At 59.9% G+C, this 27,787-nt stretch overlaps 2 protein-coding genes across 4 annotated transcripts; one reads left to right on the top strand and one right to left on the bottom strand.

Moving 5' to 3' along the window:
* Window positions 1–653: 653 nt before the first annotated feature.
* Window positions 654–19,193, top strand: IL17RA (interleukin 17 receptor A; the record flags this gene model as incomplete). 3 transcript variants are annotated; one of them, XM_081249324.1, is made up of 13 exons in its annotated part: window positions 654–1,124; window positions 7,214–7,238; window positions 7,896–8,042; window positions 8,721–8,833; window positions 10,337–10,463; window positions 12,052–12,099; window positions 12,215–12,378; window positions 12,958–13,041; window positions 13,283–13,367; window positions 14,366–14,377; window positions 14,657–14,758; window positions 16,032–16,073; window positions 16,608–19,193. In XM_081249324.1, the coding sequence occupies 13 exons, from the start codon at window positions 654–656 to the stop codon at window positions 18,050–18,052; spliced, it is 2,865 nt and encodes a 954-aa protein (XP_081105450.1). In that variant the 3' UTR covers window positions 18,053–19,193. The 3 variants fall into 3 exon arrangements, with proteins under 3 accessions (XP_081105450.1, XP_081105451.1, XP_081105452.1); XM_081249325.1 differs by lacking the exon at window positions 14,366–14,377; XM_081249326.1 differs by lacking the exons at window positions 14,366–14,377; window positions 14,657–14,758.
* A 6,067-nt stretch (window positions 19,194–25,260) lies between these two features.
* On the bottom strand, window positions 25,261–26,811 carry TMEM121B (transmembrane protein 121B; the record flags this gene model as incomplete). Its single annotated transcript, XM_081248930.1, has 1 exon — window positions 25,261–26,811. The coding sequence occupies one exon, from the start codon at window positions 26,809–26,811 to the stop codon at window positions 25,261–25,263; it is 1,551 nt and encodes a 516-aa protein (XP_081105056.1).
* Between the last annotated feature and the right edge of the window lie 976 nt (window positions 26,812–27,787).

Genomic DNA, 27,787 nt, shown 5'->3' with positions numbered 1-27,787 from the left:
GGTCCGCGGATGTCGGGGGCCAGCAGAGGCGGTCAGTTGTCAGGGAAGGAAATGCAGACGACGCTGGGCTTAGGACGAAGGCAGGAAAAGAATGAAAAGTGCATTTCCGGGAGGCACACTTGTCAGCAGCGTGTAGGATAAAACGGGAGGGCAAGGCCTGGGACAGGGGGTGATGGGGACCCAAGAAGGGGGCCGCCCAGGGGACTGGGGGTCTTGGAAGGCCGGGGAGGAGGGACTTAGTCCACAGGCTCCAAAGGCAGGCTCCTCTGGACCGGAGACTAATAAGAAGTGATCAGCCAGGCGGACCCTCAGCAGACGTGGGGCGGGTCTCTGGCGAACGCGCAGGCTCAGCGCTGGGGGCACAGACGGCCGAGAGCAAGGGAGGCCCAGAGCCCGCGCAGGTGCGTGGGGACCAGCGCTCCCACCTCCTCGGGGGGCCGAGGTCGTCGGAGCGCGGAGTTGCCCCGACCTCGAGAAGGAGGAGGGTAAGCCAAGAAAGCAAAATCTGGGTAAGAGGGTGAGGATACAGAGAGACAGGGACTGAGAAAAAGGACTTCCTTTGACGGAGAAGAAAAAGAAGAGAGTAAGACCGGGGTCGAGAGCTCGGGGAAGGTATTAAAATAGAGTTTTACAGCCTGACGGTAAGAGCAGGGATGAAATACTGCAGCGAGCTGAGCTGGAGCGCAGGAAACGCGGGCCCGGGGTTCGCGGCGCAGGCGGGGCTGAAGGAGCGCGGGGAGGAGCGCGGGGAGGAACGCGGGGAGGAGCGCGCACCTGGGACGCACGTCGGGGCGGGACCCGCGGAAGGACTGTCCAGGCCCGAGTCCTCCCCTCTGCGCGGCCCGCCCGGGGCAGGGCTGGAAGCCGGAAGCGGCCGCGTGGGAGCTAACTCGGGACTCAGCCGAGGGGAAAACAGGGGCGCGCCCTCGCTGCGCCCCAAGCCCAGGCGCGAGCCCTCCGCGAAGGCCGGGGCCATGGGGGCTCCGCGCCGCTGGCCGCGCGCGTCCCAGGGGCCCCCGCCGGTGCCGTCGCTCCTGCTTCTCCTCCTGCTCCTGTGCGGCCCGGGCCTGGGTCGCGCCTCCCCGAGGCTCTTGGACCACCCGGCGCCCGTGTGCACCCAGCAGGTGAGACCCCGACGCATCCCGGGGAGCGGGGGCCGAGGGCCGGGGACGCGGGGCAGTCGCGTGACAGGAGGTCCGCGCAGGGTCTCGGGGGCTCCGAGGCTCGGGCACAGAGCGGGCCGCCGTGGGGAGGACTCCCGGAGCGCCGGGAGTTGCTATGCGGAGCCGGGAAGACACAGAGTTCGCTGGCAAAGATCGCGCAGCGCCGGTTGCACAACCTGGGCCGGCGTCCCAGCGGGAGGTGGCTGGGGCGGGGGTGGGGGGAGGTGGCGCCTCCGCGGGGGGCCCACACTTGGGGAGGGCCTCGGAGGAGGCGCGGCCGGCCGGAGGCGGGGCGCGCTGGTTAGTAAAGGGTGGGGAGGGGCCTACGGAGGGCGAGGCGGGAGCGGGCCCGGTGCCAGCCCGGGTCCTGGAGCCCTCCTCCGCCGGAGCCCGCGCCTCGGGGGCCCCGCGGCCTCAGCGCCTGGCGCACGGGCCCCGGGGCTGCGGGGGCAGCTTCTGGGGAGAGTTGTGAGGGCAGAGCGGTGACCCCTCCGGCGCGAGCCCTGGGTACCGCGCGGACCCTCAGGACGCCGCCCCTGCGGCCGCCACCGCCCGGGTCTGGGGTCCCGCTGGTCTGTATCCGCCGGGCAGCTGCGCCGCTGTGCCCACAGGAAGCGACACACCCACCGCCGGGTAGTGGCCTTGGGGTGGAGGACCGACTTCGGGGAAAAGAGACAGACAGACAGACAGACAGACACACACACACACACACACACACACACACACACGCACGCTCCGTCCTCTCCCCTCCGCTCCTCTTGTTTTCCTCGGCCCAGTCCCCTCCACCACTGGCGCTAAGAAATAACCCTCAGTATCTGAGTCAGAGGATGTGAAACAACCGAAGCGGTATTTCTCCTGACCTAATTTTGTCGAGGATTCACCACAAGAGGGTGGAGGAGGGTCAGCGACTGTTTAGCAGAAACTTTTCTTTTAACGTGAATGATTTGGGGACCGTCCTTGTGACTCCCACTCCTGGGCAAAGCCTGGGACCCGCTCAGCAGGTCCTTCCCTTGGACTCGGTGCATTTCTCAATGGCCACTTGCCAGGCGCCTGCAACATACAAGGTCCTGAAACGACAGAGCCCCACTGCCTGATGACCGGAGCGGTGGTGACTCACCCAGGAGCCTGGAGCGGGGCTCTCTGCGCAGCCAGTGGGTGTACAGAATTCCAGGGAAAAGAGAAAGTCCTGCAGCCTCGGGTGTTCTTTGTGGCAGAGAAGACACTTGGGCGGCCCTCCAAGACAGAGGTCTGGGTGTGCAGGCTGAGGACTGGGTGGTCTGAGTGGCAGGAAAGTGAGAGAAGCCTCGGGAAATGAGGGAGGAGCTCCCCTGAGCTGTGCTGAAAGTTCTTGACCTCAGTTGCTCAGCGGGAACAGGGGCTTGGCCTGATGGGGGTGTGGGGTTGGCAGAGAGGGATCCCCTGGCAGATTCATCTGCACCCCCAGGCTCTGCTTTCCCGCCCCCGCCGTACACCTGGCCACAGACACACGCCCCCCACGGCCCGCGGCTGCCCTGAAAAGAGACGAGCAACGCCCTCCAGATTTCTCTCCCTCCGCTGGCGCTTCAGTGGTTAGAGCACCACGTAGTGTCAGGGGAAGCCCGCACTTGACCCTGGAGGACCTGGGTTTGCATCCTGACTTCACCACCTGCAGCCCAGGGCTGCAAGCGCGAGACATGGGGGCTGACAGATGATTGTGGACCGAAAGGACGAAGGGGAGGGTGAGCAGATGAATGACGCAGCCAGCTCTGCCCACGAAGCAGTGACAGGCGGAGACCAAGCAAGGTTGGTTCTGGTTGCTTGGATTTAGCGCCTCAGAACCCAGGGGACTCTGAGTCCCCCCCACCCATCCGATCCTTACTGGAGAAACTGTGTTTCCCTGGGGAACCCTTCCCACCTGGGCCTTCTCAGCTTCCCATGGCCATGACCGCCAGCCCAGAAGAAAGCCCGCAACTTGGAGCTGGTCGGCGGGAGTGTTAACGCAGAAGTTTCTAGACAGGATGTGTGTTCCTTACAAATTCTTCTTTTCCCCAAGCACTTGCAGCTCTGACTGGGGGTGGAACAGCCGTGGGTTTAACCCCATCTTCTGGTCGCCACAGCTTTCGACCGTGCCCCTCCCCGAGTGTCAAGTTGTGTCGTGTGGGCACCGGGCAGTCAGGGCTGCAGTCAGTGCTGGCGGCATCACCGCAGAGTTCATGGGCTCCTCCACGGGCTGCCAGCCTCTGTCCCAGATGTGACAGAGAGCACATAGCAGCAGCAGCAGCAGGAGGGGACGCGGCGGAGTCAGGCCTGGGCCTTGGGTGGAGCTTCTCTCTCAGCCGCCCTGCAGCCCCGGCCAGTCCCTCCACCGCTGTGACCCAGTGTTCCCGGCCATCAGGGATGACTCTTGCCTCACGGGGTTGTGGGGAGAGCTCATAACACGCTGGGCAGACCAGAGGCTTGTGCGTTGGGTGTGCTGGGGCAGGAACAGTGACCTACAGCTTCATGCAGCCTCTGTGCCGGGGGTGACAGGCGTACCTTCATTCAGAGCTCTCAACGGGCTTCCTGGCCGGCACCATTCACCATAACGTCTCGGAGACGTTAGGCGGCCGGCCGAGGTGGACCAAAGCGGAGCTGTGTGTGACCGCCCGGCCCACTTCTCTCTACCAGGCTCTGGCTGATGTCCGTGGAACTGTCTGAGTCTTTCCTTGTAATCTTCACCACCGCGGATGGAGATGGTGGGCCCACCTGTTGTGAGCACCCCTTTTTATGTAGAGGCCACGTGGCCATGATTAAGAGCCAGGTTCTGGAGCAAAACTGCACGGGTTTGAGTGTCAGCTCTGTGGAGCCTTGGGCCACTTAGCTGACCTCCCTGTGCCTCAGTTTTTTCATGAATAAAAAGGGGATGATGGTACCGACCTCATAGGACTGTTGTTAAGATTAAATGAGGGCTTCCCTGGTGGCGCAGTGGTTGAGAGTCTGCCTGCCGATGCAGGGGACACAGGTTCGTGCCCCGGTCCGGGAAGATCCCACATGCCGCAGAGCGGCTGGGCCCGTGAGCCATGGCCGCTGAGCCTGCGCGTCCAGAGCCTGTGCTCCGCAGTGGGAGAGGCCACAGCAGTGAGAGGCCCGCGTACAGCAAAAAAAAAAAAAAAAAAGAAAAAAGATTAAATGAGACGTGCGTACAAAGCGTTAGCATGATGCCTGGCACAGAAGGAGAGCTCGGTGAACACTGGCCGCTGCCATCGTCTTCATCATCGTGGGCAGCCCCTCTGGGGTTTCTGCAGGAGGCCCTGACGTCGTGCTGTTCACAAGCTCATACATAATGTTCTGGTCCTACTGCTTTTTAAATTAAAATGGGCATTTGAAACAAAGAAATGAGGGGTGATTTGTTGGAGGGGAATAAAGCAGGGTCTGTCCTGGTGGTATCCAAAGAAGATCCTGAATGTGTTTTTTTACACGCCTGAAAACATTACATTAATGTAAATTCCTTATAGAAATTAAATTATAAGAAGAAAAAGTCTGCTATGGCTTCCCCTAAACAAATTCGTGCTTTCATTTCTCTGTCTCACATTTGAATCCTTTCCTTTGTTTGGAGTAATGTCATAGATGAAATTCTACCTTTTAATTAACTGTTATCAAGGTGATATATGGTGATCCTTTTAAAATGGTACAAAGATGTTTAAAACAAAACCCAGCAGGTCCCTGCCCCCCCCCACAATCCCTAAAACAGTTCCCCAAAGAAGATCACTTATACTACTTCTAGTTATTTCTTCTGGCATTTACCTCCATACTTCTAAATGTACTTATATTGTTATTCTTCATTTGTCAATTTTAGATATTACCTAGACTTACAATAGATGAAAATTTAAATTTCTTACATTACCTCCTCCCACTGCTTCCCCTCCCAGTCTTCCCATTGTGGTTCTATCAGTGGCCAGTGCTTTTTTGTTTGTTTGTTTGTTTGTTTTATTTGGTTGCACTGGGTCTTACGGGTCTTAGTTTCGGCAGGCAGGCTCCTAAGTTGTGACTCACCAGCTCCTTAGTTGTGACACGCAGGCTCCTTAGTTGTGGCATGCAAACTTTTAGTTGCGGCATGCATGTGGGATCTAGTCCCCTGACCAGGGATCGAACCTGGGCCCCCTGCATTGGGAGCATGGAGTCTTAGCCACTGCGCCACCAGGGAAGTCCCAATGGTCAGTGTTTATACTATAACAAATGCTAATCTTCACTGCTGAGGCAAGTATGTGTGCTTTGGTTGTATTTCTTTTCTGGTAGAATTTCTCTTTCCTCCTGGAGATGATAATTCCTTTCATTCTTCACTTCCATAATTTTCCGTGTAACTAATGTTGGTTTTTTTCTATGAGATTTTGTCATATGTGTTTGTCACATGTCAGATATTCCGATATTTGCCATATGTCAGATATTCCATCAGTTTCATTCTGTATTCTCCAACCCCAGCCTGGACCGATTACTCCCCAAGCCTGTGGCAGTGGGTCAGTCTTCCTTCTCAGAGGTTAACTCCCTCATTTTGCTGGAGCATATCCTGCAGTTTCCTAAGAAAAAGTATGAGGGTGTGAGAGGTATAGATAGATGAATCGATTTTTTTTTTAAGTCTTTATGTGTCTGAAAATGTCTTTATTCTCCCCTCACACTTTTTTGATAGTTTGGCTCTATATAAAAATCGCGGGTTAAAGATACTTTTCCCTCAGGATTTTTAAGGCACTGCTTTGCTGCCTTCCAGCCCACAGCATAGATGCTAAGAAAGCCGATGCCACTCTGATTCCTCTCTGTGTATTGCCTATTTTTTTTCTCTCTGTAAACATTATGATTTTCTTTTCACTCCTGGTATTCCAGAAGTCTCATGATGGGCCTTGATCTAGGTCTTTTTTTCATTTGCTGTGAAGGCCATTCAGTGGGACTTTTTAATTTGGAAATAATCAGTTCTAGAATTTCTTTTTCTTTTCTTTTTAATTTCTTCCCTCTATTTTCTGTGTAGTCTTCTTCTGGAAATCTAGTTAACCATGTCTTATCATTCCTGAATTGATTCTCTAAATATTCCTATATTGTTTCTCCTATTTCTGTTTGTATTTGTTCTACTTTTGGAGAAATTTCCTGAATTTTATAGCCCAGTCCTTCTGTGGAATTTTTTATTTTCAAGATTCGTTTTTATTCTCTGCTTGCTCATTTCTCCACAGTACCCTGTCCTTCTCATGTGGATGAAGTGTCCTCTCTTATTTCTTTGAAACTGTTATATTTTGTTTGTTTTAATTTTATCCTGTTCCCAGCATTGTCTTATTTCCTCCAAGAGCTTTTTTTTTTTTTCATTTGGGGGAGTTTTGACCTGTTTTTCATACAGGAAATCCTTCTCAGATATCTGGTACCCTTTGGCTGTCTGAGAATATGTCAAGACTGAGGTCCTAAAAGCTGACTGGATGCCCTGTGTAGATGGGCGTTTTGATCGCTGAACTTACTGTAAGGGTCAAGCTGGTGGTGAATGTGGCCTGTCTGTTGGGCGACTCTCAGATGTCGAAATCCAGAGGTCTTTTCTCTGGGCTTGCCGGCCAGCATTCTTTTTTTTTTTTTTTTTTGGCTGCGCTGGGTCTTCGTTGTGGCACCTCTAGTTGCGGTGCACAGGGTTCTCTAGTTGCGGCACTAGGGCTCAGTAGCGGCACGTGGGCTTAGTTGCAGTATGTGGGATCTTAGTTCCCTGAGCAGGGATCGAACCCAGGCCCCCATGCATTGGGAGTGTGGAGTCTTAACCACTGCACCACGAGGGAAGTCCCCATGCCAGCATTCTGAGATCAGGGCAGGGAAAGAGGCTAAGGTGCCTCCCAGCTCCTAAAGGCACTCAGAAAATGCCAGTTCCATTTGCCATGTGCTATGCCCACTTCTCACCCTGTGTCTCCTCAGTTGACAGGAGAGAAGTGTGGTCCCCCCCACGAGAGTGTCCCTCAAAGAGAGAGGGAGAGTGCCTGCGTTTCGTTCTTGAGAATGAGCCCGGGGACGCCAGAGCCCGGCTTGTGGATTCAAGTTCTTTCTTGTCTGTAATTACCTGCTTCTCTTTCCCGCAGGGGCTGAACTGCACAGTCAAGAACAGTAAGTCACCGATTTTTGTTTTTCTCATGTTGCCGCGATGAAGCGCTGACCCCGCGCTGAGCTGACGAGGGTCCCAGCCCCCAGCAGGAGGACCCCTGAGATTTGGGGCCGCACCTGCACCTCTGTCAAGGACGTTCATCGCGCAGCAGTCAGGATGGGAGGCGCAGGCCTGTCATTAGGATTTTCTCTGGGGTGCTGCCCTGGTGAATCTGTAATACGAGTCTTTCGCCAGAGCTGTCACCCTGAAGTGGGCGACATCTGGGGTGGGACCTTGTTTTGTGTTTTAATTCAAGGAGGAGGCGCACAGTTCAAGTGTCTGTGCTCATTAGGGACCCCGCACATAACAATAGAGCAGCTCTTAAGGTTGTCCCACTCTCCTGCCCCACTTCCAGCCACTGCCTCCTCTTAAAGCCAAGGGCATGCTTTGTCGTCTCTCCTGAGGTGCCCTCTAGACATCAGAGCTTTGCCATGACCCCAGACAGGCATCAGGAAAGCGAGCAGGGCTGGGCAGCTGAGAGCACAGCCGCGGTCTCAGGGTCACGGCCTGACCCTGAAGGCCTGGCTCCCTGGCCCCCCGCGAGGTGTCTTCTTTGGTCTGCATCTTTGGTTTCTTGCAGAGCCTGCAAGCCTCTGATTTCTGCCTTTCCTGGCCCCCAGGTACCTGCCTCGACGACACCTGGATCCACCCTCGAAGCCTGACCCCCTCGCCCCCCAAAGACGTGCAGACCCAGCTGCGCTTCGCCCGCACGCAGCAAGGACACCTGCTCCCCGTGGCTCACGTCGAGTGGACGCTTCAGACAGACGGTGAGCGGGCATCTGGAAGTGCTGCCCACCTCCGGGTGAACCCACAGATTGGACCGCCCGGCCCTTCCCCCAGACTCAGAACTGGGCTCCGAGCCCTGTGCTCAGACACGAGGGGCCAGTTTAGTGAGAGGACCCATCGTTTCAGGCAGTGAGTCCTTTTTCAGTGTTTGGACGTTAACCCACGATCCTTCAAGGAAGGCCTTTCTTCAGCCTAAAATCTTCATCACCCTGGAAAAGGCGTCAGGTCGTGAGTTGTCTGACTGCGGGGCTGGCCCTCCTGACAGCAGTGCCCCAACCTCTCAGGGGTGGGTGACCAGGGCGCCCAGAGCTGTGGACGGTCTGGGGGAGCCTCTTCCTGAGGCTCCAGCCCCGCTGGCTGCTGCAGCCTCTTCAAGTTCGGGGACGCCCCTTTGACACCCACACCGTGTCGCCAATGCCCTAGCCACGAATTTGCAAAGCTTTCACTTCAAGCCCTGGGTAAAGTGTCGCTGTCCGTGTCCAGCAGGGGTAGCTGTCCACGAGGCAGTGGCTAATCCAGCCCAAAGGGAGCTTGGAAGGAGCAGGAAGCAGAGGGTGGGAAAGACGGGCAAGCGTCCCAGATGGGACGTGACCCCCCACCCCGGCAGTTAGTCATCCTTGATCTGCAGCTGTGGCCCCTCCCCTCCCTCTGCCCTCCAGCCAGCATCCTCTACCTGGAGGGAGCGGAACTGTCCGTCTTGCAGCTGAATACCAACGAACGTCTGTGTGTCAAGTTTGAGTTTCTGTCCACACTGAAGCATCATCACAAGCGGGTAAGACTCCAGCTGGGGCGGGGGATGGGGGTGGGGATGGTGGTGACCGTGGGGAACAGCACACACACGCACGCACACGCACACACGTACGCACACGCACACACACACCGCTCTTCCTTCCGACCTTATGTCGCCGCTCGCTGTTGCGGCTCCGTGACCCACGCCTGCCGGCCTGCCCTGTACCGGGTCAGCCCGGGGCCTCCGGGAGGAGAGGCTCTGCCCAGACCAGAGCTGCCGTGGTTTCCGCTGCAGCTGCTGCTCCTTTTGCTGCTCAGAGCCGGAAGTGGATTCTCTTTGAATTTGGTTAAAGCACTGATGCTCAGCGCGTGGTCCCAGGACCAGCAGCATCACCTGAGAGCTGTTAGAAATGCAGGTTCGAGGGCCCCACCCAGACTTCCTGCATCAGAGGCTGGGGGTGTTTAAACAGCAGCAGTTGGTGGTGACAAGCCATCCAGGTGGTCCTGACCGAGGCTCATCTGAACACTGCTGCTTTACGTCTGAAAAGTGGCCACTGGCAGGGCTCCCACAAACACAAGTAGCAAAGACAGATCGCCTGTCCCCTGTTTAGTGGGGACCCCCAAACTACTGCTGGAGGATGGTGAGGACCAGGGAGCCCCATGTAGTCCACCAGGGAAGTTGGAGTCCGTGTGTGTCACCTGCACCATCCAGAAAATGTTTGCGCAACAAAGATGCTGTCAGGCCTGGGCAGGTGGGCGGGGGGGACCTCATCGCCCTCTCGCTGCACTTCTGTGCTCCAGGACATTCTCAAGAGATCCCTGGCTCTCCCATTTAAGGAGGCAGGGTCACTTAACAGGTAGCTTTTCGCTGCCCCTTGTGTGCTCTGGAGTTGGAGAGGGCCGATGGGAGAGGGGGCTCTTTCGTCTTTCCCCAAATTCTCTTGCTTTTGGCCCCCACTGTCTCCTGATGAGGCCAGATCTAGGTTTTTTAAAATAGGCAAGAAAGGGACTTCCCTGGTGGCACAGTGGTTAAGAATCCACCTGCCAATGCAGGGGACACGGGTTCGAGCCCTGGTCCAGGAAAATCCCACATGCTGCGGAGCAGCTAAGCCTGTGCACCACAACTACTGAGCCTGTGCTCTAGAGCCCACGAGCCACAGCTACTGAGCCCACGTGCCACAACTACTAAAGCCCACGTGCCTAGAGCCCGTGCTCCGCAACAAGAGAAGCCGCGGCAATGAGAAGCCGGCGCACCACAACCAAGAGTAGCCCCCACTCGCCGCAACTAGAGAAAACCCGTGCACAGCAACAAAGACCCAACGCAGCCAAAAATAAAATTAATTAATTAATAAAAAAAGATAATAATAAGCAAGAAAGACCAGAAGAAACGAAGAACAGGGAAACAGATGCCTCCGACTTGGGAGCTTGCTGTAGTGGTTGTTTTCTCCCTCTTTTGACTGATCCTTTGGGGGTGGATGGGGTGCACTTGGGGCCCGGGTGGGTGAGAGCCGTGACCTGTCTGCCCTCCCCTTCTCCCATCTCCTAGTGGCGTTTTGCCTTCAGCCACTTCGTGGTGGAACCCGGCCAGGAGTACGAGGTGACCGTCCACCACCTGCCTAAGCCCATCCCTGACGGGGACCCAAACCACCAGTCCAGAAACTTCCTGGTGCCCGGTAAGAGCGCCCTCCCCAGCCTTCCCTTCACCCCTCGCTCTGCAGTCAGCCTGTGGGACCCACGGGACAAACAGGTGCAGGGCCAGGTTCTTTGCTGAGTGGCCGCAGCCTCCACTCCCTGAAGGCGGAGCCCGTTCTTGCGACACAAACAGTGGGTGTTGGCCCACGACCCCAGGAGCTTCACGGGACCCGGAGTCCTTCCGCGTGGCCGAAGATGCACATTTCCTGCCCAGAACGTGTCAGGAGCACAAGCGAGTCCCGGGAGAGCCGTGGCCCTGCTCCCGGCCCCGCCCCCGGCCCCGCCCCAGCTCTAGTTCCTCTCTCTTCCCCCACGTCCCACCTGCGTTTATCCCACGCCTTCCCCTCTTGCCACTACTCCCTCCTCCTGGGAGGCCTGGCGCGCTCATCTTCCACAGCACCATTTGATGTGTGCGCACCTCTGGGGCGCACCTCTGTCCTCCCCAGCCTCTCTGCCACTGCCTGCTTTTCTCATTGTTAACAACCAAGCACACCTAGACGCCCAGCCCCTTGAGAACAGGGCCTGGGCCCCGCACCCGCCTGTGCAGCCTCCAGACCATGACAAATGGCCCTGCATGTGGGAGGTGATCGGGAGATGCTTATTGAAGCCTTCTTCATCTCCAGAGCACCCCCTGCTCACACACGTGCACACATGCATACTCATATACGTGCACATGCACACACACACGTGCGCACACGATCTGGTCACCCGGCTTTCTTGCCCCTCGTGTCACTCCCTGCTCCCTGACATTCCATCATCTTGACATATTGGTGACGTGATATTACGCCATTTGCTTTTACGGTCTCTCCCGCTGGAATGTCATCCTCGGAGGGCAGGGACTTTGTCTCACTCACCGCTGTATCTCCAGGGCCTGACACAGGGCCTGGCACATATTGGGGGCTCAGCCAGTATTTGTCAAATGAGTGACCCCCCCCGCCCCCTCCCCTGTCCCTAAAGCGGACTGGCTCAGCCCCTGTCACTCGCAGTGATTCACGCCTCTCACGTGCCTTCTGAAACCAAAGTAAGCACGTTGCAGTCAAGGAAATGCATCAAGAAGACATCTCCAGAGGAGTGGTCCCCACGGGGTCCCTGGGTCCGCAGCACCATGGAGTCACCTGGGAACTTGTCAGAAATGCAGCTTCCCAGGCCCACCCCAGAGGGGCTGAGCCCAAGACTACTGTGAGGACGTGGGAAAGTTGGGGAAACGCTGCCGTTTGCTGAGGGGGACACAGGGCATCTCTCCTCAAGGGCAGAGGCGGCTCTGAAGAGGGAGCCCCGGGGGAGAGGAAGCAGGAGCGGACCAGGACCCCTCGGTCCCAGAGCAAGTCCAGGGAGCTTACACCTGGATCTAGAAGGTTCCTGGAGGGAGGAGGGCTGAGACAGCCAGGGCGGTCCCAGGCCTATGGGGCCTCTGGCCCGTGGCAGTGTCTGTCCTGGGGCTTCTCTGAAGGGCCAGCTTTGAACAGGCTCCCCAGAGGCAGAAGGTTGTTACCTCTGGTGTCAGAGGCTCTGTAGGAGCCAGCTTTCCGAGGGAGGCGCGTAACGGTTGCGCTTTTTCCTGGTCCACAGACTGCGAGGACCCCAGAATGAAGATCACGACGCCCTGCGTGAGCTCAGGTAACTGTGGCGGGCAGCCCTGTGGGGGGCTTCACTTGGGTGCACATGCACACATGCACACCTGCACGCATGCTCTCCCCTCACTCCCGGCCACGTCTGTGCCCCTGTGGGACAGGCAGCCTTTGGGACCCCAGCATCACTGTGGAGACCCTCGAGGCCCACCAGCTGCGGCTGAGCTTCACGCCGTGGAACGAGTCCACCAAATACCAGATCCTGCTGGACAGCTTTCTACCCGCGGAGAACCGCAGCTGCTTCCGGCACGTCATGGATCTGGCCGTGGTAACTGCCCTCTCTGCCGCTCTCCTGACCCCCCAGCTGGGCTCAGAGCCTCCTCTCCGAGCCTCGAGGCCCAGGCGCGCAGGTTGTGCTGGAGGGCGTGACCTGGGCTGTCCTTCTCCCTCCCCATGTGTGGCTGGTCTGTGGCTGGTGTGCGACTGAGTGTGGCTGCTCCGACAGCTGACGGGACACGACTATCTCTGCCCTGCACGCCCGGCCCTCTGTGCTCCCCACCCCCACGTGTTCCTGGTCCTCTTCTTGTTGAGCCTTGTTAATTCCATTATTGCCAAAAGGATTTGAAGACTTTAAAATGTGGAAATGGAGACAAAGGGAAGTGAAGGTGAGGAAATAAGATGAAGCCAGGGTAGGGCCAGTGCAGGACACGCGTGTCTGTCCCCAACATCCCCAGCGGCCAAAGCCAAGAGGGGCAGCTGGGTGCTGGATGCAGTCCTGCGTCAACACACCCACGGCCCTGGGGAGGGGTCGCTCCTCCTGGAGCGGGACTGCCAGCCTCTCTCCCCAGGGCCTCCTGGGGGTGCATCCCAGCAGAGGCCAGGGCCTCACTGTCCCTCTACCCTGCAGCCTGCACAGGAGGCCACCCGGCAGTGCTGCAACGTCACGCTCACCCTGCCAGACTTCAGCTGGTGCTGCCGTCACCACGTGCAGGTGTGGAGCGGGGTGGAGACGGGGTGGGCACAGGTGCAGGTGGGCAGCCCGGGGCTCATGCTCCCCAGGGACCCGGCACCGCGACCTCCTGGGATTTCCTGCCCAGCCCCCGGCCTCCTCCCCTGGGCAGGGCCCTTTGCCCCCTCCTGCCCAGCAGCTGCGGGGACGCCCTGGAGGGGCCGGCGGGGTCTGAGGTGGGCCCACACCCCCCGCCTCTCCTCCCTGCGCTCTGGACTCGCAGATCCAGCCCTTCTTCAGCAGCTGCCTCAACGACTGCCTCCGACACTCGGTGGCCGTGCCCTGCCCAGAGGTCCCGCACACGCCAGGTGAGACGCACGGCTGCCGGAGGCGCACCCGGGGGGAGGGCGGGTGAAAGTCAGCAGCCCGACCCGAACCCTGACGTCGTCCTGGGGTGGGGGCAGGGGGCGGCAGTTGTCCAGGCCTGCGCTGTGGGGCCTTAGAGAGACTCCACGTTGGACTCCTGACTGCCTTTCGTTAGCTGTGTGGCAAAGCACTTAACCTTTCAAAACTTCCGTGACTTGAAAAATGGGGATTCTTATTGTCATAGTTACAGTTAAGGACCATGTAGTGAACAAGGTGCTCTAACATGTCCATTTCTAATTCTCACAAACTGTGAGTCATAGTACTACCTACTAAGTACTGTATACTAGGTACTTTGCACCATAGTGCTGTGTGCTATGTACTGTGTACTAAGTACTGGGTACTGTGCACCACAGTATAGGTACTGTGTACTATAGAGCTAAGTATATTTTACTGAGTACTGTGTACTAAGTACTATGTTCTGGGTACTATATACTTTGTACTAAGTGTGTACTGTGTACTAAGTACTGTATACCTTATACTGAGTGCTGTGTACTAAGTACTGTGCAGTATGCACTGTGTACTATGTAATATATACGATGAAGTGGAGACTCCCTCCCCCAGGTTCATAGGTGAGGACACTGAGGCACAGAGATGGCAGGCACCTTGTCCAAGGTCACACACCAGGGAAGTGGCAGACCCCGGTTCTGACCTGAGCCCCCGGCATGCTGCCCACTTCCCGTTCAGAAGCCTCCTGCAGCCAGACGCCAGTCAAAAAGCAGCGGGCATTGCACTGGCCTGGACAAAACCCGGCCTCCCGGTGGAGGCGGGCGTCTCCCAGTAGGCCACCAGCTCAAGTGTCCCCTGTAGGTGGTGTCGCTAAGTTTAATAACCTGTACAAAGGGCTGGGCGTCGGGCCAGGCCTTCAGCAGGCCCCTGCTCGCGGGTGGTGGGTGTGGTGACTGCTGGTAACTGAGAGTCTGTCCCCTGGTTCTGTTTGCAGACGCCACTGAAGGTAAGGCCGACTCCACCCAGGCTCTGCCGCCTCAGGGGACACAGAGGTCCCTGCCGTCCTGGAGTGGAGCCAGGCAGAAAGGCTGCACAGGAGGCGGCCCTGGGTGGTGGGACCATGGCCCGTCTTGGTGTCAGGGAGGACCCCCCAGGGTGGGCGGTGGGTTGAGGACCCCAGGGCTGGCACAGCAGAGAGGGCGGCTCAGGGAGGGCAGCAGGCGGGCCCCCGGGGCTGGTGTCGCAGGCCTCCCCGCCACGCCATCACGCTGTTCTCCTGCCACAGACTACATGCCCCTGTGGGTGTCCGGGTGCATCCCCGGCCTCTCCATCCTGCTCGTGGGTTCCATCATCCTGCTGACCGTCTGCATGGCCTGGCGGCTACCGGGTAAGGGCAGGGACTGTGGGCCCACCTGGGGCTCCCCCTCTGCCCCGCCCCTCTGACCGTGCCCCTTCTCCCGGCACCAGCTGGGAGACTGTGCTCACAGCCCCACGCACCCCCGCCCTTCAGCCTGTTACTAAGCTTCGGTTCCCTCCGGCTGCGGCCCTCTGTGGCCACATCCTAAGCAGGAGGGAACATGGGTCTTCGGGGTGGGGACTTGGCCTCTCCCTGCCCCTCCATGACCCCGATCTGGGAGGCCGTTTCCCCTGTGACCACGGCTCGTGCTGGGAAAGATCACCAGCCGGGCGCGAGACCTGTCGAGAGGGTCCTTCTGCAGAGGCTCCCTGGGAGGGTCCAGCCGTCCAGGTGTCTGCAGGTGTCGGGAGGCCGTCTGCCTCTCGTGCTGCACGTCTGACCTTTTCCCGAAGTGCCCGCTCCTCGGGGCAAGGGAGGACCTCAGAGTTCTAGGCAGAGGCCCAAAGGGTGGGGCTTGAAATCAAGGTTCCAAACGTCCTCCTTGGCCGCGTGGCTCTGGTGAGTCAGCCCTGCTCCACGGGGCCCTTCGCTGCATCCAGGATGGAGTGGTCCCTTAAGCACACTGGTTTACCTCCTCACCCCAGAATACCAGCAGGAGGGGCTTCCCTGGTGGTTCAGTGGTTAGGCCTCTTCAGTCTCATTGCCAAGGGCCTGGCTTCACTCTCTGGTTGGGGAACTAAGATCCCACAAGCCATGAGGCACGGCCAAAAAAAAGAAAAAATACCAGGAGGAAATTTAAGGGGCCCAGTGACACTACTTCTAGAGGCATCTCGGAAGACTTTTGCCTCCTGGAAGGACACGTCTGGGGAAGGGGCTTTCCCTGAAGGGGGGCTCTGCTTGGGGATGGTCACTGTTGGGGTGTAACCTCCCAGGCACCATGCTGGGGGTCCCAGCCGGGTCAGTGCTGCAGAATACTTGTGACCCAGCTGGCAGGGTGTGCCGGGCACTTCACACACAGACCCATTTCACAGAGGAAGAAACTGAGTTTCAGAGGCTTGATACCTCCCACAGGTCACACAGCGGTCATGGGAGGGATGGTCTCCCTACAGAGGCCCAGAGCATCTAAGAAGTGCTACCTCGACCCCTCCCTTGGTCGGGGGTGGGGCAGGGCTCCCAGCAGGTGCCCCTGTGAGCTGGTCCCTATTTCTCTTCCAAAAGAGCCATTCTGAGCCATCTTGTAAGGCTTGTGCTTCCTGCAAGGACACTTCTGGAGTATTACTTCTGGCATTTCTTTTCCTTTCAGGGTCCCATGACGGAAAATATGAAAATGGCACCAAATGCACAGGTGGGCACCTCCCAGCTTGGGCGGCCTGGGTTTGGGGTGAGTCTGTTCACAGCGGCCTGGAGGGGCTACCCAGTCAGCTCCTGTCCCTCAGGAGATGGCACCTGCCAGGGACCCACCTCTAGCTCCGAACAGAGGGGACCTCAAACAGCGAGGCTGGGCTTACAGTTGCTCATCGCTGAACGAGGAGGGGAAGGTAAAGGCACTGTATTTTGTGAAAAGAGGTCCTCCCGAAAGCAGCTGTGTGTATTCCATAAACGGGCCTTTGTGTCTTGTAAGAAAAAAAGCAATTTTAATTAACATGTAGGCTAAAGGCCAGATAAAAAAGTGAGAGACTCTTTTCCCCGAAGGCACAGGCTGTTTTGCAGGCAGCCAGCACAGGCAAGGCAGCCGCCTTGGGCTTATTCTGAGGTCTCAGCTGCATTTTGGGGGCTTGGGAGTCTTCTGGCCAGCCTGGCGGGGCTGTTCCCGGCCTGTGGTGTGTGGTCAGCGCCGACATGCCTGAACCCCCGGCCTGGCTTCCCTTGTTTCCCTCAGACGTCCTGCCCGCTGCCACCAGCCTGAGCCCCCCACCCCTGAAGCCCAGGAAGGTCTGGATCGTTTACTCGGCCGATCACCCCCTCTACGTGGACGTGGTCCTAAAGTTCGCCCAGTTCCTGCTCACCGTGTGTGGCACCGAAGTGGCCCTCGACCTGCTGGAGGAACAGGCCATCTCAGAGGCGGGGGTCATGACCTGGGTGGGCCGCCGGAAGCAGGAGGTGGTGGAGAGCAACTCCAAGATCATCGTCCTGTGCTCCCGAGGCACCCGGGCCAAGTGGCAGGCCATCCTCGGCTGGGAGGACGCCACCATCCAGCTTCGCTGTGACCGCGGGAAGCCCGCGGGGGACCTGTTCACAGCGGCCATGAACATGATCCTGCCGGACTTCAAGAGGCCGGCCTGCTTCGGCACCTACATCGTCTGCTACTTCAGTGACATCAGCTCCGAGGCCGACATCCCCGAGCTCTTCAACATCACCTCCTGCTACGCGCTCATGGACAAGTTTGAGGAGGTCTACTTCCGCATCCAGGACCTGGAGATGTTTGGGCCGGGCCGCATGCACCGCGTCGGGGCGCTCACGGCCCAGAACTACCTGCAGAGCCCCGGCGGCCAGCAGCTCTGCGAGGCCGTGCAGCGCTTCCGCCGCTGGCAGGCCCAGCGCCCCGACTGGTTCAAGCTCGAGAACCTCTGCTCGGCAGAGGACCAGGACCTCCCATCCCTGGACGAGGAGGCCTTCGAGGAGCCGCCGCCGGAAGGAGGGATTGTCCGGCAGGAGCCGCTGGTGCTGGAACCCGCCTCCCAGGGCAGCCTGCTGGTGGAGCTGCTGCTCGCAGGGGAAGGAGGGGGCCCGTCGCGGCTGGAGCCCCAGCTTCGGCCCCAGGAGCAGCCAGCGGCCCAGACGCTCCAGACCACGGTGGTCCCAGTGGACGGGGCCCCTCCGGTGCAGGCGGTGGAGCCCGTCCCTCAGGCCATCAGGAGCGGTGCCACCAGCCGGCTGGCCCTGGTTGGGGGAGACGAGGCCTGCCCGCTCCTGGGCAGCTGGGGCCCTGGGCGGAACAGCATCCTCTTCCTCCCCATGCACCCCGAGGACCCGACCCTCCGCAGCAGCCCCACGGGGCAGCCAGACGGCTCCATGCTGCCGTCCCTGCAGCAGAGCCTGCGCTGCCAGGACGTGCGCACGCCCCCTGGGGGGGAGCAGCGGCGGTCGGTGCAGTCCGACCAGGGCTACATCTCCAGGAGCTCCCCGCAGCTCCTGGACGACGACGACGGGGCCCGGGACGGGGGACCGAGCGGGCAGCCACTACATCCCGAGGGCCTGGAGAGCCTGCGGAGCCTCCAGCTGCTGCTCTTTCTCCAGGAGCTTCACAAGAACCCTGGCCTGGAGCCCAAGGGGCTGCCCTGTGGGGCCTCCCCCGCCCAGGGCGGTGAGCACGTGTGTCCGTAGGTGTGCACGTGTGGACATGTGTGTGCTCGTGTGTGAGGTGTGTACCTTTAAAACGTAGACATCTGGACTCTGTCCCCTTAACCTTTCTTCCCGTGACTGTCCCGCGAGAGCCCACAGCCTGTCCCCAGGAGCAAGTGGCAGAGTCCTTGGGTGTCCGGCATTCGTTCCTTCAGCCTTTATTTTGTGCCCCGCATTGCCCTGACCATCAGGGAGCTGCCCGTCCAGTGAGAGGGACGGGGTAGCACACGGGGTGGGGCGCAAGATGCAGAGGCTGCCAGAAGCTCGCCCGGGGCTGTGAAGTCCGCAGAAGGGGCGCCTGGCCCAGGGAGAAGCTTCTGGAGGAGGACATGTTTGAGCCGAGGAGCAGCTCGCTTCCCGGGCCGAGGGCTGCAGGCAAGCAGGGCAGGGCTGTAACCGAGCCTGCAGCGGAAGGCGAGGCAGCGGGCGCAGCCTGGGGAGGCCTCGGGGCCAGGCTGGGTGCGGCTGGGGCTCCTTCAGCAGGATGAGCTGCTGCATCCAGGAGGCTGAGGGCCAAACACACCCAGTCATTTTCGGAAAGAGACCAGATAGAAGTGAGGGTCGTGGGCTTCCCTGGTGGCGCAGTGGTTGAATGTCCGCCTGCTGATGCAGGGGACAGGGGTTCGTGCCCTGGTCCGGGAAGATCCCACATGCCGCGGAGCGGCTGGGCCCGTGAGCCATGGCCGCTGGGCCTGCGCGTCCGGAGCCTGTGCTCTGCAACGGGAGAGGCCACAACAGTGAGAGGCCCCCGTACTGCAAAAAAAAAAAAAAAGAAGTGAGGGTCGTGGCCACTGACGGCATCAGCAGGGCCTGAGCCCACGCATGGCCTCTGTCAGCGGGAGACCTATGGCCGAGGATTCTTTTGGGGCTGCAGGCTGGGCCCCTGGGCTGCAGCGCCCAAGCTCGGGAAGCACAGTGAGCCCCCAGCCCTGTACATGCTGGGGTCCCCCCCTGGGATTGAGGGTTCTCTTTGCCTGTTCCTGAGTCCTGAACTGGAGCTCCAGGCTCCTGCATGGAGGAGAGGATCCTGAAGTTTGGTGGGAAATCAGATAGCAGGGTGTGCGCACGCGCGTGTGCGAAAGCGCTTATCAATGAAAGAATGAATAAATTTGTTAACTCAGAATTCCTGGTGGTCGAGTCATACGTTGCTATAGGTCAAGAAGTTCCTAGTGGCACAGGCCTTGCTCGTGGTGAGGTTGTGCCTGGTAGCAGCAGGCCTTCGAGGCCCAGGACCCGGACGGTGCACAGCTCACAGCCAGCCCGCTGGTAGCAAAAGACCAGGTGCTGGAGCACTATAGACCGGCGTCCATGTCCATGTCCCCCCAGATCCTGAGGTTGACACCTAATCCCCAGTGTGATGGTGTTGGGGAGGACCTCTGGGAGGAGGTGAGGGCACGGGTGGGGCCTCGTGGATGGGACGAGTGCCCTCGTAGGAGACCCCACAGGGCCCCCTCGCCCTCCTGCCGTGAGAGGACACAGCGAGGTGGCCGTCTTTGAAGCAGGAGTCTGCCGGCACCTTGACCTTGGACTTCCAGTCTCCAGCACCACGAGGGGTGTTTCTGTCGTTGATAAGCTGCCCAGTCTGCAGTGTTCCGTTAACAGCAGCCCGCGCGGACTAAGACGGGGACAGAGGGGCTGAGCCTTCCCATCCGCCAGCCTCTGAGGCGCCATCCCTCTGATGATGCAGGTGGGTGTCATTGGGTCCAGACCCCCACAGGCTTTCTGGGACATTCCCCCTGCTTCCAGTCAGCGTGTATTCAACGTGCAGAGTGTGGATTCCACAGCTGGAGCCGGGGCTCTGCCTTGTGGCAGGATGGCCAGCCCACGTGGTCCTGGTCCCGGGAGCGCACTCTCCATTTGGATCGCCTTCCCCACAGACCTCAGATCCTTGCTTTGCTGGCCTTTGAGGCCAGATGTCCCCAGTTGGCATCGTCCACTATGTTCCCTGTATCAGCAGGGCTCCTGCCTTTTTTCCTAACAGCTTTACTGAGGTAGGATTCACAGCTCATACAACTCACCATGGACCCTGTACAGTTCAAGGCTTTAGGGGCTCAGAGTTCAGCAACCTTCAGCATGATCAGTTTTGGAACATTTTTCTTACGCCCCCAAAGAAACCCAGCCCCTAATCATCACCCCAACCCCAAACCTCCAGTCGCTAGGCAAGCACTGATTTCCCTTCCGTGGTGCGCCTGTGTGGACACGGTGGGTGGAAGGGGAGTTTGTGAAGTGGCCCTGGTGCTCAGCCTTGTTCTGACCCCCCCGCCCCCTCCCCCTCCCCCAGAGCCCCCAGTCTCACACTGGTCTCAGCTGGCCGCAAGTGCTGGAGATTCCGTCAGCCTGAATGTGGTGTCAGCCGTTTGCCAAACAGCAAGAGCATCAAGTGTGAATAAGGCCAGGCCCCTCTTCTCGTGCTGCTCTGAACCTCGGCTGATAAAATCCTGCCTCACCCAGAGAGGTCCTCCAGAGCCCATGTCCTGAGGTCTGTGACCGCCACCCCTGGACTCCTCTCCTGGACAGAGCGACAGAAGGGACTCGAGGCAGGAGGACCCCCGGCCACGTGACCCTCGTGGATGTCCATGGCTTTTCCTGCAGGAAGACGAGGAATGATTACATGGGGCTCTGGACCTTGCCGGATTCATTGGTTCTGAATCGGCTTCTCTTTTCTGCTCAGGAAGGTCCTCAGGTTTCGGAGGGGGTTTTGTTCATCACTTTAAATATCCACTCAGCAGGTTGAGCTGGGCCTCTGAACGCCAGGTGTGGTGGATTTTACTGATTTCCTGCTCACCTTTGAATCAGAAAGAAGGGAGAGTATGATGCCCACAGAAAGATGGCGGTTTCCATCCTACAGCCTTTGCACTCCGCGGGGGGCAGTCTCCCCTCCCAGGTAAACAACGGAGGGGCCTTCCTGCAAAGACCTGCCCGGTGAGGGCCCAAGTGTACTGACCAGCCTTGCCTGTCAGAGGAACAGGGAAGGATGGGAGAAGTCTAGTCCAATGGCCCCCATACCCAGGCACCCCTTCCTGGGGGGAGTCACCTTCGGTTGTTCACGCCTAAGTGTGACTCAGTGTCCTGGCTCCTTCCCTCCCTGAGAAGAGAGTCTGCCTGCAGCCTGACTGGGGGCCTGCGGGACTCAAAGGATGTGGGTCCAGCCCCTGCTTTTTAGCCAGAGCCGAACAACGGAAAGGAGGCCACATCCGAAGGCTGCCCACGGCCGACGGACGTGGTTCAGACCCGGATTCCCTTCGTGACCACAGTGCAGCCTCCAGCAAGTGGCTCCATCCTTCTGGGCTCGGGGATGGAGGGGAAGCTCCCCAGAGGGGCTGCGAGGACCCGGAGGGGCCGGCCAGCGGAGCACAGGCCCCCGAGTCCCCCGACCCCAGGCCAGCTGCAGGGCCAGACTTACCCGACACGACCTCCCCTCTTGAGCAGGTGAGGGGCAGCTCAGCCACGAGGAACGTAGTCAAGGTGGTGACCTTACCGTCCATCCGCATTTAGGGAGAAATGAAGACGCGGTCTTTGCTGTTCCGAAACTATTGTATGTGTAAGTTTTGTCCGCATTACAATTTTGAATGTCTTGACGGAAAGGACTGTTTTTGCACATATTGCCCCATTACCGCAGCCTGTGAGAGAGGGGCATCGCTGCTGTCTTATAAGTGAGGGAAGGCCCTGGAGGCCAGGTGGTGCCAGAGCCCAGCTGGGGGTGCAGGCAGGGCAAGCGAGGCGGGCCCTTGGCCTCACCATTTGAATAGCGCCTGAATAGCACCGGCTATTTCTGTGCTAAAGAACAACGACCATAGTCTTTTTTTTTAATTTATCTTTGGCTGTGTTGGGTCTTCGTTGTTGCGGCGAGCGGGGGCTTCTCTTGTTGTGCAGCATGGGCTCTAGAGCACAGGCTCAGTAGTTGTGGCACACAAGCTTACTTGCCTCATGGCATGTGGGATCTTCCTGGACCAGGGCTCGAACCCATGTCCCGTGCATTGGCAGGTGGATTCTTAACCACTGCGTCACCACGGAAGTCCAACCGTAGTCTTATTTTTATGCAGACCCCATGTTCTCTTAGACTCCCCAGACCGCGTTGTGTTGAAAACAAACAAGCATGGCCTGTTCTCCTTCGTGATAAGAATTCCTGCTCCTGGCTGGGGAGAGAACGGCAGAGTATTTAAAAAGTCGTTCCTCAGCCCTTCCCCCTCTAACAAGTTATTCTCAGAAAGAGGGAGTGACAGCCCAGGAGCTGGGGAATCACCCTCGGGCTGAGAGCCCAGGGGACCTGGCTCTGCTGAGGAAGCCTGGCTGGGCCACACCAGGCCCGCCGGGTCAAGGCCAACGCTGCTTCCTCAAGAGCCCGCCAACCGCCTGGAAGGAAGTAGCCAAGGTGCACCCATAATGTTAACACAGACCCGCAAAATGATGACAGATGTCACGGTGACATTTAAGAGTTTAGCAAGGAAACCAGGACAGGAGAGATCTTAAAACAAACTACACAGGAAGCTTGTCACAAGTCTCAAGTTTTTTATTTTCAGAACAGAAGCTGGTTTTATTTTTAAAAAGAGAAGGAGAAAAGAACGTGATAAATGCCAGCGAGGTGCCACTTCTGTCCTCCAGGCTCTGACTGCCAGCTCGCTCTCTTCCACAAAAACACATGGACTCGGAGCCGTCCTTAGAGAAGGTGTGGCCCAAGCCTTTTCCAAAAACATAAGGAGTCCAAGGCTCAGGGGAGGACGGCCTGACCTGCCCAACGTTAGCGGCGGGCAGCCCGGGACCCGAGCCCAGCTGCTTCTCCTCCGTGACCTGCACGGCGGGCGTGGGCCCGGGGACGCTAGACACACCACAGCGTCTCTAGTTGGACCCCGCACTACAGGTGTACCTAGAAAACAAGAAAAATGAAACTTTCGGGGCATTTCTTTTTGTGAATGGGGCAAGGGAAGTAAGTAAAAGGACTCAAGAAAAACACACCAGAAGGAAGGGGCTGACCCCCTGAGCACAAGTGCTGGCACCAAGCGTCGGGAAGAGGACGTCTGTCCCGGGGTGAGTGGGGCTGGCAGCCGGACCGGAACAGGCCTGGCCTCTGCCAGACCAGCCGGGTGCTGGGAAGTGCAGCTCACCGGAACCCACCACAGCCTCCCACCAGAATACCCGACACCCTGGAGGTGTCGCAGCAGCGGTCACTCAGCAGGGAGACGGCCATCCAAACAGGAGAAGGGGGTGGGGCAGGGGGCCGGCCTGGGGCCATGGCTCGGACACAAAGTCCTCGTCAGTCACTGAGATTAGGTAGCAGAGAAACAGCAAAGCTGGAGAGAGGGTGGGAACAGGGGGAGCCGTTCCTGGGCCCCCCAGGGTCTGGGCCCCAGAACTTGGACCACATGGAATTCAAAGGCAAGAAGGGGGGTCCTGGGGAGGAGAGAAGGCAGGAAAAGAACAATTAGTTGCAAAATCCAACCAGCTGATCCTGGACCTGGTGGGCAAGGGGCTGGGAGCAGGGACATTGAGTGCAAACATGTTCTTCCCTCCCCGCCCCCCCACCCATGAGAGCAGGGAGGCTCAGGCCATCAGCCCCGTCTGTGTGTCTGTCTTCTGTCAACAAGCCCCCAAGAAATTGAGAAAGAGGAGCCCCAAGTGCAAAACAGAGGCCCAGAAAACAAAAGTCATGTGTCACTGAAGCTAGTGGGTGGCAAGAGTCAAAGCTACAACCCATGACTTCTGGCCCTCTGTCCAGAGTTTATTACACCACACAAAGCTCCCCAGCCACAAGGAGGGAGGGAAACAGATTCCTACACCCTCCCCCAACCCCATCCTACCGCAGGGTGGGGCGGAGTAGGTACCCCTGGCCTGGCTCTCAACTCTTCCTGCACTCTGGCCTCCCCCCAAAATACTCATCCTGCCTCAAAGATGCCGAGAGAGGTCCTACATCAAGACTGTACGTGGGCAGCTACTGGATGTGACCTGTCACTAGGGAGGGAGGCTGGGCCGGGTGGGGCTTAGCCACCCTACTCCACGCAGCCTGCTTTTCCCTAGAGACTCCCGTGACCAGAGCAGAGGACAACGGTCACCACCGCCCTTTCTGATGTACACCATGCTTCCTAAAGGAAGGACAGGTGGGGAGGTGGACTTCCTACTCCCGTGGGCCCGTGGGAGGCCCACAGCTCACGTGGTTTCCTATCCAGAAACCCCACCAAAGCTGTTCTGAGCCAAGATCTGACCCAGCCAGCAACCAGCTGCAGGAAGGATAGGAGTTATGGGCACAGAGGGAGGGAGAGAGGGAGGGCAGCCAATGGCCGACCCTCCACAGACCCTGTGATAACACTGGCACCGAACCCCAGCTGGATCCAGTGGCCACGTTGAATGCAACATCTGAGTATTTGTCCTTATTTTTTGCAGCATCGGTGTGTGATGTGACACAAGTGGAAAGCACAGAGGTAGAAACACCCAAGAAAGGGTGTAGTTTGGTCCTTAGAGTGTGGGCCCTCCCCTCCCCCCAACTGAGAGGAAAGGGGTGGCATTGAGGAAGATCCTGGGTGAGCTTCTCCCTCGGAGGAGGGCCACTGGGCAGCCCCCAGGAGCCCAGCTCTGTCTGGGAATTCATGGCCACAGATTCAGGTAGGAATGAGGAGTGTGTGGTGGGGAGGACCGGGCCTCCCCAGATCTCCTACTGATTGTGAGGGGCACAGGTTGGACACAAGGAAACAACACACACGTCAACGAGCACGCACACACACACACACAGACTTTGCATCTACCATCTGGAAGAAATGCAATGGACACATCAGGGGAGCATGGGATTCTGGGTGATTTCAAGGTGTGGGTCAAGGACCACTAACCACAGCCTAAAAGAAACTGGCACGTCCAAGCAAGGGGGGTGGCCGAAGGCCCTGGGCCCCCCTTTCCTCCATTCTGCCCCGCAAGGGAGAGGAATAGGGTGAGGTGGGAGAAGCAAGAAGCAGAGGTGCCCCGCCCCTGGAGGGAAGGATCGGGCAAGGGCGTGGGGAGGAGAAGAGAGCCGGCGACCCTCCTCCCTCTCTTTAGCGGCTGGCTCCTTCCAAGCAGTCTTGACTCAAGGGGTTCAGAGGGGCGCGCTGGCTCTCAGCGCTGTTAACAGTTACCTCCCCCAAACAGAGGCTGATCCAGTCTGGGTGAGGGAAGGTCGCAGGACAGGGAGCGGGGTCTCCCAACTCCAGAGCAAGTCCCCAGACCCCTCAGTTTTGGGAAGCCACAGCCAGGGTGTTGACATAACCGTGGGCACACCCCTCGTCCTCCGAGATGCAGTGGCCCAGCTGGGGGACTCCCGGCGCCGACGGGGCGGAGGGCGGAGCGCCGTAGCCCGCCCGGGCCCAACTCGGGGACGCCGGGGACTCCCTGTCCCAGCAGCCCTCCAGGGCCTCCAGGCCGCGGCAGCCGAGGAAGAAGAGGTTCTTGAGCATGAAGACGGAGAGCGGCTGCTGGTAGCTCACGGCCAGCAGGCAGCGCAGCGCCAGCAAGGGTACGTCCACGAGACAGCCGCCCAGCAGGCGCAGCAGGCGGCTGCAACCTCCCGGCCGCGAGGCCCGGCCCCGGGGCGAGGCGGCAGCGGCGTGGAGCTCGTGGAGCCAGAGCACCGGCGAGGCGAGCGCGAGGAAGTAGGCGGCAAGGAGCAGGTAGCGCAGGTGCGCGGGCAGCGGCGCGCGGCCGTCCAGCATCAGCTCCACCAGGGCGGAGCTGTCCAGAAGGTCCAGGCACGTGCCCAGGAAGCAGCCGGCGGCGCGGTGCCGCTGGGGCTGCAGGAGCAGGGGGCCCGCGGAGCCGGGGGTGGCGCCCGCCTCGCCGATGGCCCGCACCAGGCAGTAGAGCAGCGGCGCCGACAGCGCCAGGGTGAGGCGGAAGCCCGTGGTGCCGAAGGGCGCGCGCAGCTCGATGAGGTCCAGGATGGACGTGCCCAGGATGAGCACCACCTTGGGCGTGAAGGCGATGGAGTAGATGAGCCAGGCCAGGTAGGCGAAGGCGAACTCGCCGGCCGCGCCGGCCGCCCCCGCCGACCCCGGGCCGCCCGCGCCCCCGCGGCCGCCGCGCGCCTTGGCTCCCGCAGCCCCGGCAGCGGCGGCGGGGGCGACGGGCAGGTGCAGGGGCGCGGCGTGCGGGTGGTGCGGGTGGTGGGTGTGCGCGGCGCCCCGACGGCCCCGGCTGTTCTTGGCGAAGAAGATGGCCCAGCCCGCCGCGACCACCAGGTCGGTGGCCACCCAGGAGCACCAGTACAGGTCGGTGACAGCGATGAGGTACACGTCCAGCAGGCCGCCCTGCGCCAGCAGCAGCGCCACGGACAGCGCCTGGTAGCCCCAGCGGCAGCCCGGGCCGGGGGCGCAGCCGCGGCGCCCACCCCCGCGGCCCGGCCGAGCCCGGCGACCGCAGCAGCAGCAACACGAACGGCAGGAGGGGCCGGGGCTGGCGCCGCCCGCGCCCCCGACGGCTCCGGCCACGGCGCCCGCGCCCAGGTCGGCGGCGGTCATGCTACGCGGGGAGGTGGGCGTGGAGGCGCAGGAGGCGGCGGCGCTCCCCGGGGGCCCGGCGGGCACCAGCGGCCTGCTGATGCTGGCGCTCTCGTCGTCGTCCTCCCGCTCGGCGCCCGCACTGCTGCTGCTGCCGCTGTCGCTGCCGGTGTCGCCGCCGCTGCCGCCGCTGCTGCTGCTGCCCGAGCCGCTCCGGCCGCGCGGGAACCGGGGCTGCAGCCGGGCGGGGGGCGGGGCCGCGCGGGGGGCGCCGGGCGCGGGGCGCATTGTCCTCGGCTCCCTCCCGCCTACCCGGCCGGAGCCGCGCACCGGAGCCGAGCCCCGTGGCCGGGCGCGCGCGGGCTGCTGCCGACGCGCGGTGACGGCGGCGGTGACGGCGCGCGGGGCGGCCCAGCCGAGAGCTGGGGGCGGGGCGGGGAAACCGGGATTGGATTCGGGGCCGGGAGGCGGGAAAGCCCGGCCGCCGTGTCGGCAGGAAGAAGGGGAGGGGTGCCGGGGCGCGGAGTTGGGGCGGGGAGGATGCAGCGTGGAATCCGAGGGACGCGATGGGATCCCGGCGGCGGGACGGGAGGTGGTCGGCGAGGTCCCACCAGCTGAACCCCTGGGGCGTTAGGGACTGGGTGGCCTTGGTCTCAGTGTAGACCGTGCCTTTGAGCACCAGGCTGGGACCTCTGCAGGCACCAGGGCAGCTTTGGCCTCTACTTGGTCCGGTGCCCTTTCCGCTGGGCCGTCCTGCCTCTCCCTAAGGCCCTTGAAACCCAAAGGAGGAACCAGGCCGCACTGATTCCAAGGACCAGGACCGGGAGCCCCAAACATATATTTCTACATATTCATGTGCCCTGCTCTCGGTTCAGTGACCACCCCGGGGGGAGGTACCAATTTCCAGTGAATGGAGCAGCTCTCTGAATATAAATGCTTGGGAAGAAAGGAGCAGTAAAAGGACGGTGCGTGTGGCCCCAGCCAGGAAGGTTTTCAGTATTCTCTGACGTTCTTAAAGCGAGAATGGGCAACAGTAGGAAGAGGCAGCTAGCAGAGGAAATTAAACACCTAGGGGTGCCTCCATGGAAACATAGGCCCAAAGCTGCGATGGTGAATGCTACAGACGGGGCCGTGGACGGGAACACAGCAGCCCGGCAGCTACTAGCGCAGAGCTCTGTACCAGCAATCCACGGCAGATGTGGGGTTTAGTACCCGCAGCCCACCCCAGGCACACGCCGGGTCCGTGTCCAGTCGTCATGCAGCC

The sequence above is a fragment of the Mesoplodon bidens genome (genome assembly GCF_964165515.1).
Source record: "Mesoplodon bidens genome assembly, chromosome: 11".
Taxonomy (NCBI): domain Eukaryota; kingdom Metazoa; phylum Chordata; class Mammalia; order Artiodactyla; family Ziphiidae; genus Mesoplodon; species Mesoplodon bidens.
Note: the sequence above shows the minus strand (reverse complement) of the source record. Positions and strands in the feature narration are given on the sequence as shown.